Source organism: Narcine bancroftii, chromosome 7 (assembly GCF_036971445.1).
Source record: "Narcine bancroftii isolate sNarBan1 chromosome 7, sNarBan1.hap1, whole genome shotgun sequence".
NCBI classification, from domain to species: domain Eukaryota; kingdom Metazoa; phylum Chordata; class Chondrichthyes; order Torpediniformes; family Narcinidae; genus Narcine; species Narcine bancroftii.
In genome coordinates, this window is record NC_091475.1 from 53,421,101 (window position 1) to 53,442,239 (window position 21,139).

The 21,139-nt window shown below is 41.5% G+C and overlaps 1 protein-coding gene across 23 annotated transcripts in view; it reads left to right on the forward strand.

The window, feature by feature from the left end:
• The window catches only part of dmd (dystrophin), a 1,604,005-nt gene that overhangs the window by 1,426,501 nt on the left and 156,365 nt on the right, over positions 1-21,139 (forward strand). For all 23 annotated transcript variants that reach the window (XR_011341867.1, XM_069890130.1, XM_069890120.1 and 20 more), the window contains one exon: positions 15,134-15,212. Coding sequence is in view for 22 of the 23 variants with exons in the window: in XM_069890130.1 (XP_069746231.1) it covers positions 15,134-15,212 (79 nt within the window). In the remaining variant the exon portion in view is untranslated. The remainder of the gene's footprint in view (positions 1-15,133; positions 15,213-21,139) is intronic.

The window sequence follows — 21,139 nt, forward strand, 5'->3', positions numbered from 1 at the left end:
TGGTGGTGATGAATTTTGATGTGAAAGAGTTGAGAAACTATTTCCATCAGTTCACAAGATCAAGGAACAGAAGCAGTTGGTGAGTTGTTTTCTCTGTAATTGAAGTTTTATGAGCATGGATAATATTTATTTCTTTGTGTGGTTCGCAGATGGATGCTTTAAAAGATTGTGGAGGAAGGAAATAAATGATTTTTTTCTGCTTTTTAAGAGAGTTGAAAAAGAATTGTTCAAATGAAATGAATTAGACTGCACCATAAAAGAAATGGGGTGAATGGTTTCATCCTGTGCTGCATATATAGCCTGGCTGATGCATTTGCTGAGCTTCTGGAGTTTGATTGTAACATTTAGCACAAACACTTGAAAGATCCGATGCACAATTCAGGACATTCATCACCTTGATTAGTGTAAAATGTTCACCAGACTTGAATACTGGAGAGGAAGCCGGCATTGGTTTCTCTGCATCCTTGCAGTGGAATTTTACAAATATCAATCTAGGCATTGAATCCTCATTGGCCGTAGCTTCAATGTGGGAATGGTTGAAGTGGAACGGAAGAGTGAAAAGAAAATCTCCCTCCAATTTGTGAATGCCATCTCGTTGGAGAGTGCCCAGACAAAGATGACACCTAATATTCCACATGGGCACTCTCCAACCAGATGGCATTAACATCAACTTCTCCAGTTCCCATTAGGCCTCTCCCCTGTCTCTCAGAATCAGAATTTATAGAACAATAGCTAGACAGCACAGTAAAGCCCTTCGGCCCTTGATGTTGTAATGACCCATATATTCCTTCCTAAAAAAAAGCCCTGAATCCTCCCTACCCTGTAACCCTGTATTTTTCTTTCATCCATGTGTCTGTCTAAGAATCTCTTAAATGCCCCCAGTGTTTCAGCCTCCACCACCATCCCCGGCAAAGCACTCCAGGCACCCACAAGTCTCTGTGTAAAGAAAACTTACCCCTGATGTCTCCCCTAAACTTCCCTCTCTTAAAGTTATGTCCTCTGTTTTTTGCTGATACTGGTCTGGGAAACAGGTGTTGGCTGTCCACCCTATCTATACCTCTCATAATCTTAAAGACCTCTATCAAGTGTCCTCTCATCCTTCTATGCTCTAAAGTGAAAAGTCCCAGCTCTGCAACCTTGCCTCTTAAGACTTGTTTTCCAATCCAAGCAGCATCCTAGTAAATTTCCTCTGCACCCTCTCCATAGCTTCCACATCCTTCCTATAATGAGGTGACCAGAACTAAACATAATACTCTTAAGATTTGTAGTTTAACATGACCTCTCTACTGAATTCAATCCCTCTATTAATGAACCCCAGCATCCCATAGGCCTTCTTAACTATCCTATGAGCCTGTGTGACAACCTTGATGGATGTATGAATTTTAACCCAAGGTCCCTCTGTTCATCCACACTCTTAAGTAACCAACCATTAAACCTGTATTCAGCTTTCTGGTTTGTCTTTCCAAAATGCATTGCCTTACACTTATTCGGATTGAAATCCATCTGCCACTTTTCTGCCCAACTCTGCATCCTGTCTATATCCTCTTCAGCTTCATCTCCAACTCTTCCAATCTTCATGTCATCCACAAACTTACTGACCCATCCATCCACCTCCATTCAGGTTATCTATAAAAATCACAAAGAGCAGGGGTCCCAGAACAGATCCCTGCAGCACTCCACTAGTCACTGACCTCCAGACAGAATACTTTCCTTCCTCTACTACTCTCTGCTTTCTTCCTATAAGCCAATTTACACCTTCCACATGTTTAAACCATTTGGAATCAGAATTTATTGTCATGAACAAGTTGCAAATTTTGGTGTTTTGCATTAGCATCAGAGTGTAAACATTTATGTAAACCACCTTACAACAATAAATTTTAAAAATAATGCTCAAAAATAAGGCAGTGTCTTTGGTTCATTGATTATTCAGGAATCTGATTGTATCAGTGAAGAAGCTCATCTTTAGGGTCCTAAACCTTTTTCCCCATGGTAGCAGAGTGAAGAGGGCATGGCCTGGATGATGGGGGTCTTTGAGGATACATACTTTTTTTAAAGACGCTGTTTCTTGTAGATGTCTTTTTTTCATCTTTTTCCCTATCCCTCCAATCTCCTTTCCTCTTGCTGCCCACCCCCTTCTCCCTCCATTCAGAGCTACCTCCGCCCCCCCCATCAGCTCAACGTATTCTCTTCTGCACTCCCATCCACATCTACCTATGAACTCTTTGTGTGCTGTGCTCCTTCCTCTGCCCCTAAGAACCTCCTCCCCCTATCTGCCTGTTTTTTGCTCTCACCTTACAAGTTCAGGCCCAAAACATTCGTAATAACCCTTTGCTTCCTAAAGATGCTGTGGGACCTGCTGAGTTTCTCCAGCACTCTTGTGCATTGGACTTATGATTTAATCAGATGCTTCTCCTGGACAACAATGAATTCTGGAGAACATGTCAGCTAGAATTGATGCAGATTTTCTGCAAAAATGTTTCTTACTCTGGGTTCAGATTCTTTTGTTGTCACCAAGTCCTTCTGAATGCCCAATGCAAAATAAACTTCATGTAAAGTATGTCTAATGTCCTCTGTCATTCCTTTCGTTGTGCATTTCTAACTGAATCCAATGGAACACATTTGGGCAGCATGATTATTGTAGAGCTCAGCACAGTTAGTATAGCGGTGAACACAACAATGGCTATTATAGCGCCAGCAACCTGGGTACAAATCCAGCGCTATTTGTCAGGAGTGTGTACATTCTCCCCGTGTCTTTATACCTTTGCCCGGGTGCTCGAGTTTCCACATTCCAAAGATGTACGGGGTCGGTAGGTTAATTGGTCACAGGCGTGGCGCAGGCTCATGGGCTGGAAGGGCCTGTAACCATGATGTAAATCTAAATTTAAAAATTAACATTTGCACTGAATCAAGTGAAATTTAATTTTGAATTGTTCTTTTAATCCTTGAGATTGTCTACCATTTGAAAGAAAGCAGGTTGTACATGAATGGGATCACATTTTCTCTGTGCACGAGTGTATAATGATTTATTTGGATTTGGATTCAGTCCCCTCTTAAACCATTCCCTAAATTTTAATTTATATTGAATTAATTGAACATGAAAGATTTCCATTATTTAACACCATGACCCCAAGCTGAAATTACCCCTCCTCTCCCCCCCCCCCCATAGTTTGAGGAAAATTGCAAAATTGAACGAAAAACGCAGAACTGTGCAAAATAATTAAATGGCCACTCATGGAGTTCAGCGATGCCTGGCCTTGCTTGAGAACAGGTCAATTTGATGGTGTCACCCATGAAAAGACAGAACCACAAAAGAGTTGAGATGAGAAAATAGATGCAACTTGGAGGAATAAGCTGATTTAAGTTCATTAAAGGTACAGTGATTGTATTTGAGAAAAAAAGAATAAAAAAATGTTTGTTCTTAAAGATTGGATTCCAAATGCAATGGGACACCAGGTTTCGGAGAGTTTTAAAAGATTTGCAAGTGAATGTGGATCGGGATACTTGAGGATAATTTTACAAAATAAATGTTTACATTCAGACCAACATGAACAGATGTCCGGTTCAAAAGGGTTAAGCTTTGCAGTTATATTTTGTTCATTTCCTTCCAACCACCATTTCCTGCTTCCTCAATCTCCTGCTTCACAATATTAATAGCCCTGGTTTGAGCTTCTCCTCTGGCAGCACTTAAAGTCGATGCCTTCAAATGAGGAGATCCTTTTCCATTAGCTGGGCATCATTGATAAGACCAAGGTGATATAATTATCCAGATAATTAATTGAAAAATAGTGAACTGAACCCTTGCTTGGCTGGATATTTGCTGGTTAAATAAATCAGATGTGATATTGAGACAGATGGAGAACGAGCACTTCAGATTTGGTCTTTAACTGACACCTGCTCAGCTGACTGTGAAGCTGTGGTGAATGAACTTAGTGTGCTTGACAAGGACAAAATCTCCACCAATTCGTGAATTGGCTCTTCTTCTATTCTCCTACTTGAAGATGCACGTGTGCAGATGTTAGTTGTGGGAACATCCTGATTGATGTAAGAATTCCTGGTTACATTCATTCTCTTAGCTGACAAAAGAGCTATGAGTTTAAGTCAATTTACCATCTCCTGGCACAGATCAATGCACAGACATACCAATGATTAAGTGTGACCAGGAGGACGAGAGTATGTTTTTTCATCTCATTTTTCATTCCAAGCCTGCACAAGCTTAGCTTCCGAGATCAGACGAGATCGGGCGTTTTCAGGCTAGTATGGCCGTAGGCTCAAGCCTGCACAAGCTTGTCCGCTTTGGAAAAAGTTCACGTCTTTGCCAGCTGATATTGCTGTCGATTTATTATGAATTGGACCCAGATCCTCCAGTATGGAAAGAGAAAAAGAAATCAGTTTGTAAATCAGGAACTTGGGTAATGTAACAATGGTTTCCTGTCTGAGGTCCTGCCACAATGTCTGTGCCAAAGTTTTCATTTGCATGTTGATGCTTGATAGGCATAAATGCCAAGTAATGAAAGAGCTGAAAGTATGCTGTGTGTTTTGTCCAGACCAGTGGTAGGTATGTCATAGGTTTACACCATGAGTGGTGGATACTGTTCCCATGGTGACTTTCTTGAGGTATGCTGTTTTCTCATACTTTTGTAGCTTGGTCCAAACAATGGTACACTTTTATTTGGAGTGTAGAATAGGACAACTCTTATTTCAGCTCCCAAGTCCAACAGTGTCTCGACTTCATCCATCTTTCTGAACATTTGGTGTTACACTTTGTCACTTCTTTTGACTTGATCATTCGATTGCCTTCAGCTTTCTTCAAGCATGATCCCAACCATTTTCCCAGCCATGTTTATCATGAGCACCCACTAAATTGGACGGCCTCCATAAACTACTACCATGATTGTATAAATATTTTGAAGTAATACCTATAACGTAGTAACAGGTCAGTAAATCCTTCTGTAAACCTGCACCCGGTTAATCTTCTGTACTTATGAAGTCAGCCCTTGTCTGGATAATTGGATTAATCAAAGCACTAAAATTGAGCTGTGAACAGGAACAGGAAGGGAGGAATGTGTAATCAAAGCTGGTTATAATTTGATAGACTGCCATTTAATCCTTGGTATCTGTATATATCTAAATACATACCTTTTATGGGAATATGTAAATTGCTTCAGTCTGTTGTCATAAAATTCTTCACACCCTGTCCCCTGTAAAGATGCCAACACTTTCTCTCAATTCCTCTGTCTCTTACACATCTGCTCCCAGGACGAGACCTTCCATGCCGGATCATCAGAGATGTCCTCCTTTTTCAAAGATCGTAGCTTCCCTTCTACCACCATCAATCAGCACTCATCACATATCCTTCATTACCCACATATCTGCCCTGACTCCCCATCCACCCTCATATGCAACAAGGACAGGATTCTCCTTGACCTCACCTACAACCCCAACATATCATCCTCAACATTTCCACTACCTACCACGTGATCCCACCGCCAGACACATCTTCTCTCCTCCTCTGCTTTCTGCATGGGCCACTCCCTCAGTAATTCCCTCATCTACTCCTCCCTTCCTATCAATTGGCTCCAATGGTAACCATCCTGTGCATGCAGGTGGTGCTCCATTTTCACTCCCCCTTCCACCATTTGGGGCCCCAAACAGTCCTTCCAAGTGAATCAACACTTCACTTGTGAAGATACAGGGGTCATCTACGTTGAGGCCCCCTCTCCATCAGAGAGACTGGACGCAAACTGAGAGATCAGTTTTTTGAGCGTTTCAGCTCTGTCCACCGCAATAGCGGAGATCTCCCAGTGGCCACCCATTTCAATTCCCTGGTCCGTACACTTGCTGACATGTCTGTCCATGGTCTCATGCACTGCCAGACTGAGACCACCCACAAAAACAATTTGGCCTGTTTGGCCTGAAACAGGAGAAAATGAGGGGAGATCTTATGAAGATGATTAAAGTGAAGGAAGGGCTTGAATCACTTCACAAAGAACAGGGGGCACACATTGCTACTTGTTTAGTATTCAGCACAAATTCCTGGGAACATGAATAGTTGCTAAAATGGGCTACATCAGCATCATTCATTTTGAGAAAGTCACTGAGAGCTCAACTGTCCAGGCAACCTCATGGAAACCTCTCTCCCCTTGTTGCTGTTGTGTCAGGAAACTGATGCAAATCAATAATGAATTTCCCTGTGGATCACCTGCTTGTGAGGGCTAGTGTTAGTGGGAACAGGCAAAGCAGCACACCCACTGGGTGCAGAGATGTTGGGCATTGGTTGGAGACCAAATGTTCCTACTTTTTGACAGACCATCAGGACCCTGAAGTCTCCTTCATTAACACCTGTTGGATATGATGAAAGCTGCTTCCCCAGCTACCTTTGGCTTCACAGCTGTCCTCAACCCAGAGCTTCCTCTGTGGTAGGTAGTTCAACATTTTTCTTTGGCCATTGATCTTCTGTGCCAAACATCAAGCAAGGTGAGGTGCAGTAGGATTAGGGTAGTCTGTCAATGGATGGAGTAATGAATCAAACTTGGGTATTGTCCTGAGCTCCAGATCGCAGCACTTAACAGCCATACTGCTTGCATTCTTGTAACCAATCAGACTGGACAGTCAAGAAGTCTGCAAGGATTGAGGCTGTTCAACTTCAGCAGGTCAACTTCAGCAGTTGTTTGGAGTTTACGTCTCCACGAAAAATCCTCTACTAAGTGGGCAGTGGAAAAGGCACGATTCTGATAAATCCTTTGGATGGATCTGCATAAAGGAGAAAATCATTCAGCCCAGGAGTCTATTTTCTGGAGGATTTCTTGCACACTCCTTTAGACAAACAAAATCAAAATTGTCATGTATGAATTTGGCAAGGAAAATGTCACTCAGTAGATATCATGTTCAATATTTAACAATGAAATAATTAAGTTTTTTTTCAATATTAATCTATTGATGTGGCACTTCCCAGCATTTCCTGCAAAGATTCATTTACAAATATTCAAAGCTCAGCCTTGTACTTTTGTGCAAATATGGCGAGCTCTCCACTGGCCACCGTGACAGAGGTGCACCAAAGAAGAGGTACAAGGACTGCCTAAAGAAATCTCTTGGTGCCTGCCACATTGACCACCGCCAGTGGGCTGATATCGCCTCAAACCGTGCATCTTGGCGCCTCACAGTTCGGCGGGCAGCAACCTCCTTTGAAGAAGACCGCAGAGCCCACCTCACTGACAAAAGACAAAGGAGGAAAAACCCAACACCCAACCCCAACCAACCAATTTTCCCCTGCAACCGCTGCAACCGTGTCTGCCTGTCCCGCATTGGACTTGTCAGCCACAAACGAGCCTGCAGCTGACATGGACATTTTACCCCCTCCATAAATCTTCGTCCGCGAAGCCAAGCCAAAGAAAAGAAGTATCCAATCAGCTCTTGGCCCTTCCCCAACCCTTCCCTTTTTTAATCTCTATCCCACTCTAGTTTTGAGAAAGGATCCTGATTCGAAATGCGGACTGACCATAGATATTGCGGATTGACCTCAGTCTCTCGTGGTTTGCTCAGCCTTGTACCCTGTTCACGACAGAAAGATGATACTCTGTGACCAATGGGTGCTCATCTAACCCATCAGTGATCATCGTTTGAAAACTTAATATTGCAATAATCTTTGGATAAAAGATGATGACCATTGGTTTGATGTTGTTTTGTTGAGAAAAAGGAAAAAAAATCAAACAATATTGATCCATATGGACAGTTTTTTGCTGTTGAGGTAAAATAAAGAGAAAAATGGATTTGAAAAGGATTTGAAGTTGTTTGGAATATCAAAAGATTTCTGGGTGAGAATTAATATTTATGCCAAAGGTTCACTTCTGTCATTGTAACAGTCTAAACATGGATATTGCAAAGGTTTAACAAGTGCTGCATTTATTACAACAATAAAATACACTGTTTTTGATTACCTGGTGCCCTGAGGTGCACAGACACATTGTGGTGCCTAATATTATGGCACAAAACCAGTACCACCATGACTTATTTAGTAGGGTTGCATGTCGCATCATATTTGTATGTGGCCATGTGCCTGAGCTAAATTGATGCTGAGAATTTTTAGCCTCTCCTGGAGATATCATGGATATGCAACGTGTTGACGAAAATATTTCATCTGTATGTTCTGTGGCAGAAAAGGGGCATCTTAATTCAGTCTGCACATGGAGTGATTGATTGCCTTAATCTTTGCTGCAACTGAGAAGTCACTGGGTCTGAACTCACAGTCTGAAATGAAGTATGGATTTGCTTCACGTATACAGCACCAAGCCAGCCTAATCCTAAAAGTGAGGGCATGAAGAGTGAAAGAGTGTTGTGTAATGGACTGTGATTATGTACAGGCCCCAAACACAATAATGAGTGAAACCAACTTTGATTGCTTGGAGAACCTTATCCTGACGAAGATGGAATTATCCATTTTTATTTGTTCATTGCAGGCAGGTATCATTGCCAAGGCTGGCACTTACCTTATCCTTAAATGTTTGCATTAAAGGGGACAGTTAAATGATTCCAGTCACACAACGACCAGACCAAAAGATAATGGTAGATTTCCTTCCCAATATCATACAACTGATCTAGATTTTGTGTTTTCACGAGAATCTATTAGTTACCTGGTAATCATTATTGATGGTAATTATCTAATTATTGATGTATTTGTCACCTTGAATTTAAGTTGCCAACATCAGGCTGAATGCCTTAATCTTGGCCTGTGGACACATCCACAAACGTGACTATCATATCATTATACTCACACTGTACCCAACTCAAAAGTTAATAAAATCTGTTCAAAATTTTGGAAAATAAAAAAAAAATTTATAGAACTTAAAGCACTGCTGTACAGTTTCCAAACTGGCACCACGTCTTTGCGGTTTTCCGAGCTTCAGTGTTGGGTAAACAGCATCCTCTAACTCAGACTGCATTCTGGAGGTCCAATATCAGAATGCGCGCCACAAGACAGCAATGATCAGCTAACTGTCCATCTGGGGCCTCTGGCTTTTTGTGTGTGTGCTCAAAAATCCGGAATATTGCTGATAGAAGCAAAGGGAAACCTCCACAGTTTGCAAATATTTTCAAAATCTAGGTCATGGCTGAAAAAAGTTGCAAAAATCTACTGCAAAGTTGGAACTTAATTCCACCTAGGTGCTTTTCCCAGGAACTGATGAATTATTGGAAAGTGTCTTGTGGATTTGAAATCAAGTACGGGCAGCAGCTCTTTCAAAAGGGCAAAAGGAGAAAAGGGTGGCAAAGACTTCATGCCACAAAACTGGAGATCTCCACAATAATGGAGTTTTACTTTACCACAGATCTTGTGACTCTGCCACTCACTCAGCCAAGCGTAATAGCCCAATATCAAGGACACCAGAGTACTGTTGTGACTGTCAAGGTCACTGTGATCATGGTAATTTATGTAAAAGGTTCTTTCCAACTTCATGTGGATGTCTTAAATGACATCTCCCTCTTTCTTGGACATAACGCACTCATGCATGCAAGCTTTCAAGGTGTCTCTACCTTCCTAGGAAGGCTGTGAAAGTGAAGGAGCTGGCCCTTGCAAACATTTTTGGGTTTCTGCCATCACAAATGTAGCCCTGAATGTTTAAAAGGACCAAGCACCCCATCGTAACAGAAGGAAGGTCCATTTCTCAAGAATGCAACTTATTTCTGCTCTAGGTAATGAAAAACACAGATCTCTTTTGGGATCCAGGCAATATTTCTTGTAATTTTAGTTGTCAAGTACCTCTCCCCTTCAACCTGGCAGATGATTTCGTTCACCAGCTTGATTCAAGTTCTCTGACTAAATACTGAGCTTGTAGTTCCCAGCAGAAATATGGGCATACATATGAAGGGTACATGCATAGAGAAGGTGGCACGCTTTGCAGCGCCAGTGGTTGGAAATGGGGCCCGAATCTCGTGCTGTCTGTTTGTATGTTCTCCCTTTGTTTGAGTGTGTTTCCTCCGGGGCTCTGGATTCCTCCCATCGTTCAAAACATACCAGGGGTTGTAGGTTAATTGAGTGTAAATTGGGAGGCCCAGACTCGTGGGTCGAAGTGGCCTGTTACCATGCTTTATGTCTATATTTTTAAATTTAAGTTCGAGCTTTGCTATATCCTGAGCCCTCTTAGATTAGGGTATCTGTATTTCTTTTTACACAGAGATCAGTAATTGTGATATCACTGAATTCTGGCTCTGCCTTTAATGGTCCTGCTGTTTGGGATGAATGTGAAGCTATTCTAGGTTGGCACATGATTTTTAGGTGAATCTGATGGAATGTCTGGGCAGCCTTTTGTACCCTTCAACTTTATCCAAGTTCAGTCATTGACTTGAAGGTGACCATAATCGTAACAAACTCAGCTGTTGAGATGTCCTGTTGTGAGCCGTCAGGTCCGTTACCACTAGTGTGTCAATGATATTGACAGAAACATTGGAGGCTTTCTTTAGTTGAAGAACCATAGAACATTACAGTACAGAAACAGGCCTCTTTTTTTTTGCCTAGTCCCACTGACCTTCCCCAGTCCATTGTCCTCCATACCTCTCCCATCCATGTATCTGTCCAAATTCCTCTTAAATATGAAAATTGAGCCCACATTCACCACTTCAGTTAATTCCACACTCCCGCCACTCTCTGTGTTAAAATGTTCCACCTAAACTTTTCCTCTTTCACTCTTAGCCCATGTCCTCTGGTTTGTATCTCACCTCCCCTCAGTGGAAAAAAAAACTATCTATATTTACTCTGTTTATCCCCTGCATAATTATAAATACATCTATCAAATCTCCCCTCATTCTTCTATGCTCCAGGGAATAAAGTCCTAACCTGTTTAACCTTTCCCTGTAACTCAGTTCCTGAAGTCCTGCCAACATCCCAGTAAATCTTCTCTGCACTCTTTCGATCTTATTGATATCTTTCCTGTAGTTAGGTGACCAAAAGTGCACACAATACTCCAAATTTGGCCTCACCAGTGTCTTATACGACTTTAACATAATATCGCAACTCCTGTACTCAGTACTTTGATTTATAAAGGCCAATATGCCAAAAGCTCTCTTTACAACCCTATCCACTTGTGACGCTACTTTCAGGGAATTATGTATCTTCCCAGATCCGTCTGTTCTATCACACTTCTCAGTGCCCTTCCATTTACCATGTATGTCCTTTCTTGATTTGTCCTTCCAAAATGCAAAACCTCATAGCTGTCTGCATTAAATTCCATCTACCATTTTTCAGCCCCTTTTTCCAGCTGGTCCTGATCATTCAGAAACCTTTGAAAACGTTCTTCGCTGTCCACAACACCTCCAATCTTAGTGTTTTCCACAAACTTGCTGATCCAATTTACCAAATTATCCTCCAGATCATTGATATAGATGACAAATAACAAGAGTCCCAGCACTGATCCCTAAGGCACACCACTAGTCACAGGCCTCAAATATGAGAAGCAATCTTCCACCACTATTCTCTGGTTCCACCCATCCAGCCATTGTCAAATCCAATTCACTATTTCACCATGAATATCTAGAGTCTGAACTTTCTTGACTAATCTCCCATGTGGGACCTAGTCAAAGGATTTACTAAGGTCCATGTAGACAACATCCACAGCCTTTCTTTCATCTATTTTCCTGGTAACTTCGAAAAATTCTATGATTGGTTAAACACGATCTACCACCCATAAAGCCATGTTGACTAGTATTGTTTTAGTTTGAGCTGCAGAGTTTCTCCAACATAGTGTTATCCCTTGATCACTGCTGTCCCCACCCTCCCTTCTCCACCTATTACCACCTATCTTTGCGATCTCATCTCCCCCCCCCCACTTAATCTTTTGCTCAGACACCTGCCGATATTTTCCATACGTTCATGAAGGGCTCAAGCGCAAAGCGTTGGTTATGTATTTTTACCTTTGCTATATAAAGGACACTGTTTGACCTGCTGAGTTTCTCCAGCATTGTGTTTCTACTAAAGATTTTTATGTTTTACTTCTTGACAATCACTAATCAATTCAAATTGATTGGTTGTTCAAATAATTGTGTATCCGATCTTTTAAAACACCTTCCAATAATTTACCTACTGCTGACATCAGGTTCACTGGCCTATAATTTCCAGGGTTAATTTTGGAGCTTTTTTTAAAAAATGGAACAAAATGGGAGCTACCCTCCAATCCTCTGGAACCACACTCCTAGTTAAGGCCATTCTAAATATTTCTGCCAGACCTATCCTTCTCCACAATTAACTTGAAATTAATGGTATTATGATCACTGGATCCAAAATGTTACCCTACACAAACTTCTGTCATCTGTCCTATCTCATTCCCTAACAGGAGGTCGAATTGATACCTCTATATATTGATTGAGAAAACTTTCCTGAACACATTTGACAAACTCCAAGCCATCCAGCCCTTTTACAGTATGTCCCAGTCAATATGTGGAAAGTTAAAATCTCCTCCTACCACAACCTTATATTTCCTGCAGCTGTCTGATATCTCTCTACAGATTTGTTCCTCCAATTCTTGTTGATTATTGAGCGGTGAATGTGGTCATACCTTTCCTCTTCCTCAGTTCCACCCATATGGCCTCAGTAGATGAGCCCTCTGGTCTGTCTTGCTTGAGCACAGCTGTAATATTTTTCCCGACAAGCAATGCCATTCCTTCCCCTTTCACCCCCCCCCCCCAACTCTATCGCATCTAAACCAATGGAAGCCCGGAACATTGAGTTGCCAGTCCTGCACCTCCTGCAACCAAGTTTCACAAATGGCCACAATGTCATCATTCCACATGCCAATCCATGCTCCAAGATCACCTCCTAAAATTAGAGTTGGGCTTGAATCCCCAAAATTTGTGTTTTGGTCATTTCTGCTGAATCAGCAGCACATTTGTTTAGTGAAGTTGTGGTCACATCAATGATTCCCTTATGAGGGTTCTCACCACCCATTGTGAGCCCAAACCTGCACAGTGAATCTATGGTCCCATCTTGTTACTCCTGGCATCGGACTCGCTGCAAAAACAAGCTTGTATACAGTTTTCTTGCATTATACTGTGACAAACATGGTTTTATTGCTGAACATGGTTTTATTGGTAAACAGATTCACTTTTATTAAAATAACAGCAAACAAAAGATATGCTCACACCTGTTATAAATGCACCATGTACTTTCAACTCTCTTCTGTCACTTTCCTCCCCCTCCATCCCTTGTCATGTGGTTCTGGTTATGTAACTATACAATATACTACTGCTGTGTGTGAGGCTGCGGGCAAATGAATATATTTATGTCACTCACTGGTCTTTTAATTTGATCATTTATTCAGACTTGTCAGGTTAAGCCTCTATCCATTCTATTCACTCTCCATAACAACTTTACCTGGTGGATAACCAGAATAATTTAATCATTTTATTCACTGCTGTCTCAAATTGCGGGCTCCATCCCTCAATGTTGATTGTCTTCTTTGGTCTACAAAAGAGAATTAGCAATTCAAATAGTTTGGGTCAGTACAGTCATCTTTCATTCCCTAATGAGTTTTGAGGCCAGCCCAGACTGATGGAGTGCAGGTTTATCGTAGTTGGCATAAAGCTTAATGCAAAGCTTTTCTCAATTTGGCATTAACTTGCCAATCTCACACAGAGGTGCTTTTTTTTGTGGGACATGGACGTCACTGGCAAAGCAAGCACATTGCCTAATTCTAATTGGGGAGATGACTTACTCGGTCATTTTAAAAGTTAGTTGAATCATTCATAATGCTATTAGTCTGACCTGGAGCCCCTGGTGGTTGAGAATAGCAAATATCAGTGCACAGATCTTTTTTTAAATAACTGTCAATTGTTTCAAGTTCTCCATGAAAGAAAACATCTTTTAGTCCTGATTGAGTTAAATAAGAAACTGCAGATTCTGGGGTCAAGTGCAATACACAAACATGATGCAGAAACTCAGCAGGTCATACAGCATCCACAGGAAGCAGTAAGGACCTTCCAGTGGCCAAGCATTTTAGTTCCAACACCATTTCCACACCAACACATCTATCCATGGCTTCATGTACTGCCAAACTGAGACCACCCACAAAATGAAGGAACAGCACCTTGTATTCCAGTCTCACCAATCTCCAATCAGATGGCATTGAAATTGACCTCCAATTTCTGTGAACCCACTCCCTGAGTCTCCCTCTTTCCATACCTTCTGTCTTCATTCCCCCAGCTTCCCACCCCCTTCCATCAGAGAGCTACCTTCAGCCTTCTGCTTTTTTTTCTCTTCTACCCTTCCCACCTGTATCCACCAATGACCTCTTACCTGTTTGCCTGTGTTCCTCCCCTCCTCCCACTCCTTTTTATTCAGGTGTCTGCTTTTTTCTTTCCTTTTACCTGATCAAAGGCTCATGCCCAAAATATTGGTTACCCTTGAATTCCTATGGGGGATCATGTGACCTCCAGCACATTTGGGAATTGGACTTTTAGTGCTGAGGATGGAATTTAAAATCCCTCGCTGGAAGGAACTCGAGCCTCTTGGTCATCCATTGGTCCTCTGGATTATTGATTGAGCATCAGTGTCATCATCATCCTGCTCTTCTTCAGGGTAAAGGATTATCTGATTGCAGGAAGTGAAAAAAATTGGATGGGGGCCAGTGAAAAATGAAGAAGAGACACTTCAAAAACTAGGATTTGTGCACACAACAATTGGAATTTAGAATTTACAGTATTTTCCTTGTGTTCATGAATGGTTAACAAAAATGTTCCATTACTTGACACCAATGGTTAAAGAGCTAAAGTTAGCATCAATATAAGTTGGAAATGTGTTCTTCTGCTGGCAATTTGTCCCTGTAACCAGAAGTAAATAGTCCTCACATTGATCTGCTAAGTATTCATATCCTTTGCAGCCAAATGCAAGAGGAAGAGAAGAAAAAGCCCATTCACATTGTAGTATAAATTATCACTTTAATTGCAAGTTGTGTGGTTTGTTGCAACATTCACTTTCAGAAAAAAAATGGATGAAAGTTTGTGTTTCACAGGAAATGAAGACTTAAGTACCTGTAGAGAGACATTTTAAATCTTTGAAAAGAAAGTTAATGCAGAAATGTGGCTTGGCCAATTGATCCAGAAAGTGGTTGATCTTCTCAACCATGTCAATAATGTACATTTTCCCTCTTTTTAGGTGTCTATAGATGAGCGTCTGAAGCAGCTGCATGAGGCTCATAGAGATTTTGGACCAACATCCCAGCACTTCCTCTCAAGTAAGTAACAGATATTCACCATGCTAACTTTTTGCCCATATAATATCAAGTAAATTTTATTTGCTTTTAAATAAGATATTTGTCATTTACTGAAAAAGTGGTTGAATTTTAAAAATCCTAGGATGTAAAGTCAAAAATACCCATGAGCCATATTTATATTTATCAATCCTCTTGATTCTTAGAATATAGAATATTACAGCACAATGCAGGCCACTCAACCATGATGTTCAGTAAACCTTCTCTACAATAGTCTCATCTTTCCCTACGTCACACCCTTAACCTTTGATTTTTCACACCCATCTGCTTATCTAAGAATGTTTAATGCCCCTGTTGTACCACCACCCAGCAATGCATTTCAGGTACTCCCCACTCTCTATGTAAAAATGCTCCAAAGGAAAGCTTTTTCTTGTGGCTATTATATCTTTCTTTTTCAATCTTTTTATTGAATTTTAATATAATATGAAACATACAATCGACAATGCAAGGAGAGAATAAGGATGCATGATTAACAAGATTATGATATACATCAACCAATGAAAAATAATAATGTCGTCATCTCCCCATAGACAAAGAGAAAAAAAATGATTCACATGATACTAAAACCCCCTGTACTGATCTATAAAAATAAGTATAAAAAACAAAAACAACATTGAAAAAAAATGCACTGGATAGCCTTGGAACAACATGCATCAAACATGTCCTCACCCACGCAAGAAAATTGATGGTGTCAGGAAGGGACAACAACTCCAAAAAGAAAACATTGGAACTTGTACGGAAATATAGTGTGAATGAGTGCCATGTTTCTTCAAATTTAATGGAAAAATCAAATGTGGCACTTCTAATTTTTTCTAAATTCGAACAAGCCTTGATATGAGAAAACCATTGAACTATAGCAGGAGGAGTGGGGTCATACTGTCTAAAAGGAATTGCTCTCCGAGCCATTAGGGTAGTGAAAACTATCATCCAATGAACAGAAGCCGAACGTCGACCTACATCTGTTCCTAAAACTCCCAAAAGAGCAGTTAAGGGATTTGACTGTAGAACAATTGCAAGAATTACTGAAAGAGCATCAAAGATATTTTTTTCCAATTGAACTGCATTTTAAAACAATTGTAAAACAGCATTTTCTTCCCATCAGCCCACCATGACTTCTCCCAATCCACACATGAATGATGGACAGAAAATGACAGGGTTTTTGAAGGTTCAGACACCAAAAGAATGGTTCGTGTTCCAGAAGTCAATGCCATCAATTGGTAGTGAAAATTGAAGGCTTTAGGTTGCCACTACTTTGTGATTAATAAAAAAGCACAGTTGAGACTGCTGTGTTGTTGTGGGTCTTGAATTGCCTGAAGCCCTCAAGTAATACTCAAAACATTTTCCAGCCATTGAAGGAAATACAAACAGCAGTCAATCTTGTGATCCAGAAAAATTGAAGCAACCAGAATATAAATGGCATGGTTTGTGTAACATTTAGTGCAAGACTATTACAACGCTAGTGTCCCGGGTTCGAATCTAGCACAGTCTGGCAGGAGTTTGTACATTCTCCCCATAACTGTGTGGGTTTTCATTGGGTGCTCCGGTTTCCTCCCACATTCCAAAGTCATGCAGATGAATTGGGTGTACGTGGGCAGTGTGGGCTCATGGGCCAGAAGAGCCTGTTACCATGCAGTATCTCTAATATTTTTTTAAAAATCTCAGCACTGCCACCATTAAGGCCAGTATTTATTGTCTATCCTGAATTGCCTTTGAGAAGATGATGAAAACTCATCTTCTGGAACTGTTGCACTTCTTTTTGGTTGTTCGACTGCCATCTTGCTATTGGGTAGAGAGCTCAACAATTTTGATATAGCAGCGATGAAGAACTGACAATTTAGTTCCAAATCAGGACAGGGTGCTGCTTGGAGAGTGACCCATCAATCATTGTGGTGGTTCAATGCACCTGCTGCCATTGGCCTTCTTGGTGGTAGATGCTATGGTCTGGAAGGTGTGAGAATAGTCTGAATGATTAATTCTTATGCATTTTGTCAGCATTGCATATTTCAAGTAATGCGGGCTGTTCCTGGAAGAATAAATGATTAGGATGGATATTGTGTGCAGATTTGGTCACCTAACTAGAGAAAATATATTAATAAGTTTGAAAGAATGCAGAGAAGACTTACAAGGGTGTGGCCATGACTGGAGGAACTGAGTTACAAGTAAAGGTTAAACAGATTCAGTCTTTATTACCTCAAGTGTAGAAGAATGAGGGGAAATTTGATAAGAGGTATACAAAATTATGAGGGGTATAGAAAGAGTAAATGTAGGTAGGCTTTTTCCACTGAAATGCAAACCAGAGGACGTGAGTTAAGAATGATAGGGGAAAAGTTTAGGGGGAACATTAGAGCGATTTCTTCATACAGAGAGTAGTGGGGGTATGAAACAAGCTGCCAGCTAAAATGGTGAATGTGGGCTTAGTTTTAACATTTAAGAAGAATTTGGACAGATACATGGATGGGTGGGGTATGGAGGGCTATGGACAGGGTGCAGGTCATTGGGGTAAGGCAAAATAATAGTTTGGCACTGACAAGAAGGGCCTGGTTCTGTTATGTTCAATGGATGATGGGACAAGCTGTCTTCTCCTGGATGCTGTCTAACGTCTTGAGGGTCCAGGCCATAATTCTATCATGATACCACCTTGTGGACATTAGAAAGGTTCTGGAGTCCCAGGGATGGGTCACTTGCCACAGGACACCCAGTTTCTGACCTGCAATTGTAGCTATGGTGTTTATGTGGTTGGTTCAGTTGATCTCAGTGAGTTGATCATGAGGGACTTGGTGGTAATGATACTATCTTGGTAATCTTGTCAAAGATTGTCATTACCTGGTATTTCAGAGAAGTGAATTTTACCTGCTACTTACCAGTCTTGTTAGAATGTTGTCTTGCTCTGGTGGATCCAGAGAAGGGTTGTTTTGTTTGTGAATGGATCTGAATATTGTGTAATCATCATTGAACATCTCCAACCCTGACCTTAGGATGGAAGAAAGATTATTGATGAAGTACAAGATTTTTGGGCCTGTGCTACTGCCATGAGAAACATCTGCAATGATGTTTTAATATTGGAACAATTGACTTATGACAAGTGCATCCACCTTTGTACGTGTTATGATTCCAAGCATTGGAGTTTTTCCTTCAGTTTTACCAGGGCTCCTGGTCAAATGTTGCCTTCATGTCAAGGGAGGACAATCACAGTTGTCTTGTGTCTGGATTTCAACCCATTGATTTATGATTGGATCAAGGCTCTGGTGAGATCCGGAGTGTGTTGATGTTGACAGAACTCAATGCATGCAAGTTATTATTTTAATGCAATCTGCTGGAGGAACTCAGTGGAATGAAAAGAACGGATGATGTTTCAAACCAAAATCCTTCATCAAGATACAAGACTCGATAGAGAGTATCGGCTTGAAATGTTGACTAATACTTCTCTCCTACTGGTGCAGCTCAGCCCGCTGAGCTCCTCCAGCAGATTGTGTTTCATTTCAGATCCAGCATCTGCAGTCTCCCTTGTGTCTCTGGGTGAATTATTGGTGAGGACCACCTGATGGTGCTGCCTCTAACATCTCTGAACAATTTTTGAATGATGGAGAAAAGATTTGATTGGGTTCATTTAGCTGGATTGAATCAATCTTGATTTTTATGAACAGGATATACTGAGACAATTTTCCACATTGTTATGTCAATAACTTTGTTGTAACTGTACCAGCACAGTAAATTCTGGAGTGGACGTGTTCAGTGTTAACTGCTCAGCTCTTATTTTGTCCCTAACTTTCTCTGTGTCTCTCGATGCCCTCAGCTGCTTCTTGTTTGCGCATCATGTGAATTGAATTGGATAAAGACTGGTTTCTGCCTGGTGAGACTCTCAGGCTGAATTATTTCTCCCACACTTCTGCCTTTTCTTCTGCACCCATGTTATTCCCTGTCATTGTTGAGGATGGCGATATTATCGGAGTCTTCTCCCTCTGTAAAACATCCAATTATCCACCATTTACAAGATGTTTTGCAAACATTCAATCTCATTCATTCATTCAGATGACTGAGCTCCTCCTGCTTTGTGCAATTTTTGCTGGTTTCTGAACTTGTTGACCTCTGTTTCAGCTTCACTAGGCTTGCACATCATCTTAATTAGCTCTATCTTTTGTTCTCTGGACTTGCTCCCTTGTACACTCCTCAGTTAACCAGGGGCATTCCTCTAGCTTCTTACTGATGATGGAGTGAGGGATTTTCCAGACCATCTGTCTATGATTTGCAGTGGTGCACATCTCACCTGCTCCTGACAGTCCATGCCATCTCAAGGAGGTCTGGTTTTGAGCTGCTAAATATGTTCCTGTTTATTCTGTTTAACACGTGAATGCCATGCAACAGAATGAAATGAGTCCTCTGTGTGAAATGTGACACTGACTTCAGAGGTCCTCTGCCATGGTTATTTTTACTCAACTGTAATGGAGAGGTGTGTCTTCCAAGGGGAAATTGAGATAAGATAGGTTTGTCCGTGGCCTTGGTTCACTTTCTGCTTGCATCATTTCTTGTCTATGAATTCAGGACTCGGCTTTGTCACTTCTGGTTCAATCAAACAGCTCATGGTGTCAGACTTTTAAGGGCACCATCCAAAGGATATTCCTTACCCCTGCTACTTTGATGCTTCTTCTAAGTGTTGCTCAACTGAATGAGGAAAAAATATGTTAATCAAAGGCAGGTTCTGACATATTTGATAAAATGCAATGAGTTGTTTTCAAATAGCAAGAACTGAATGTTCAATCAGGCTTCTTCGGGTGCATTCTCTGCTAAGAATGTGCCTGTAGAAGCGGATTCAGACCTGTGGAATGGTCATTCAGGTGGCAGCGCTGAAAGCACAGCACTGGCCACCTGAAAGGGACAGCTGCACGGGAGGTGCCTCAGAGCGCACTCCGGCTTCTGTTCCTTCAGGCTGTCAGTGCTGGGGCAGCCGGCGCAGGCTGTAGGAGTTGGGGCTGTAGGAGTTGGGGCGGCCAGGACGGGCTGTAGGGGTTGGGGCGGCCGGCACAGAATGTCGGGATTGGGCGGCCGGCACGGGCTGTAGGGATTGGGGTGGCCGGCGGGGGTTGTAGGGGTTGGGGCAGCCGGTGCAGGGGGGACCACTGTACTCTGGCAATTATCCCCTCCAGAGGAGGGTTACAAAGTTCGCCTCGCATGCGCTTCCTGCACTTTCAAGTGGCCTCCCGACAGCCGCATATGGGCATAATATGTGGCTTTACATGGGGGTATTTTGGCCACCTGAAAGTGCCTATTGTGTTTTCTTGCAATACTGGTTTTAGCAGAGATATTGGCCAAGATAATGGGAGACTTCATCAGCTTGCATTCAAATAGTACCATAGATTATTTTTTACATTCACCTAAGAGGGTAGGAATTTCAATTCACCTGAAAAATTGTGATTCTGACAATGCAGTAATTCCTCGGTGATGTAAATTTATCCATTACTAAGATTAGATGCCTAGATCAAGGAGAAGGAATTAAAATTGCTACTTCCTGAATCAGCTGGTAACAGTCAGATTGGAAGTTTTCAATTCCATGATGGCTGCAAAGCTAGTTTAAGTGAAGATGAGCATCATGCTCTCATTCTGTGATGAAGAAATTATTTCTGAGCAAACAGGCCAAGTCCGAAAGTTGACAAATGCACACCATGCAAGTGTATGGAAGGTGTGTTGGTGTTGCAAGCAAATTGATTCAGATTCTATCCTTTGTCATGTTGTTGGAAATTCCAGACTTCCAAAATCAAAATGATTTTGATTGACAGTTACCCTCAAGTAAAAGGGGTAACTGTGTTCAAAGCTGCTGGTCATTGAGTTCATTTCTGGTCCCTTTCACCACATGACCACTGCCGACTTTTGCACGAAGCTCCATTTACAAATGCTAC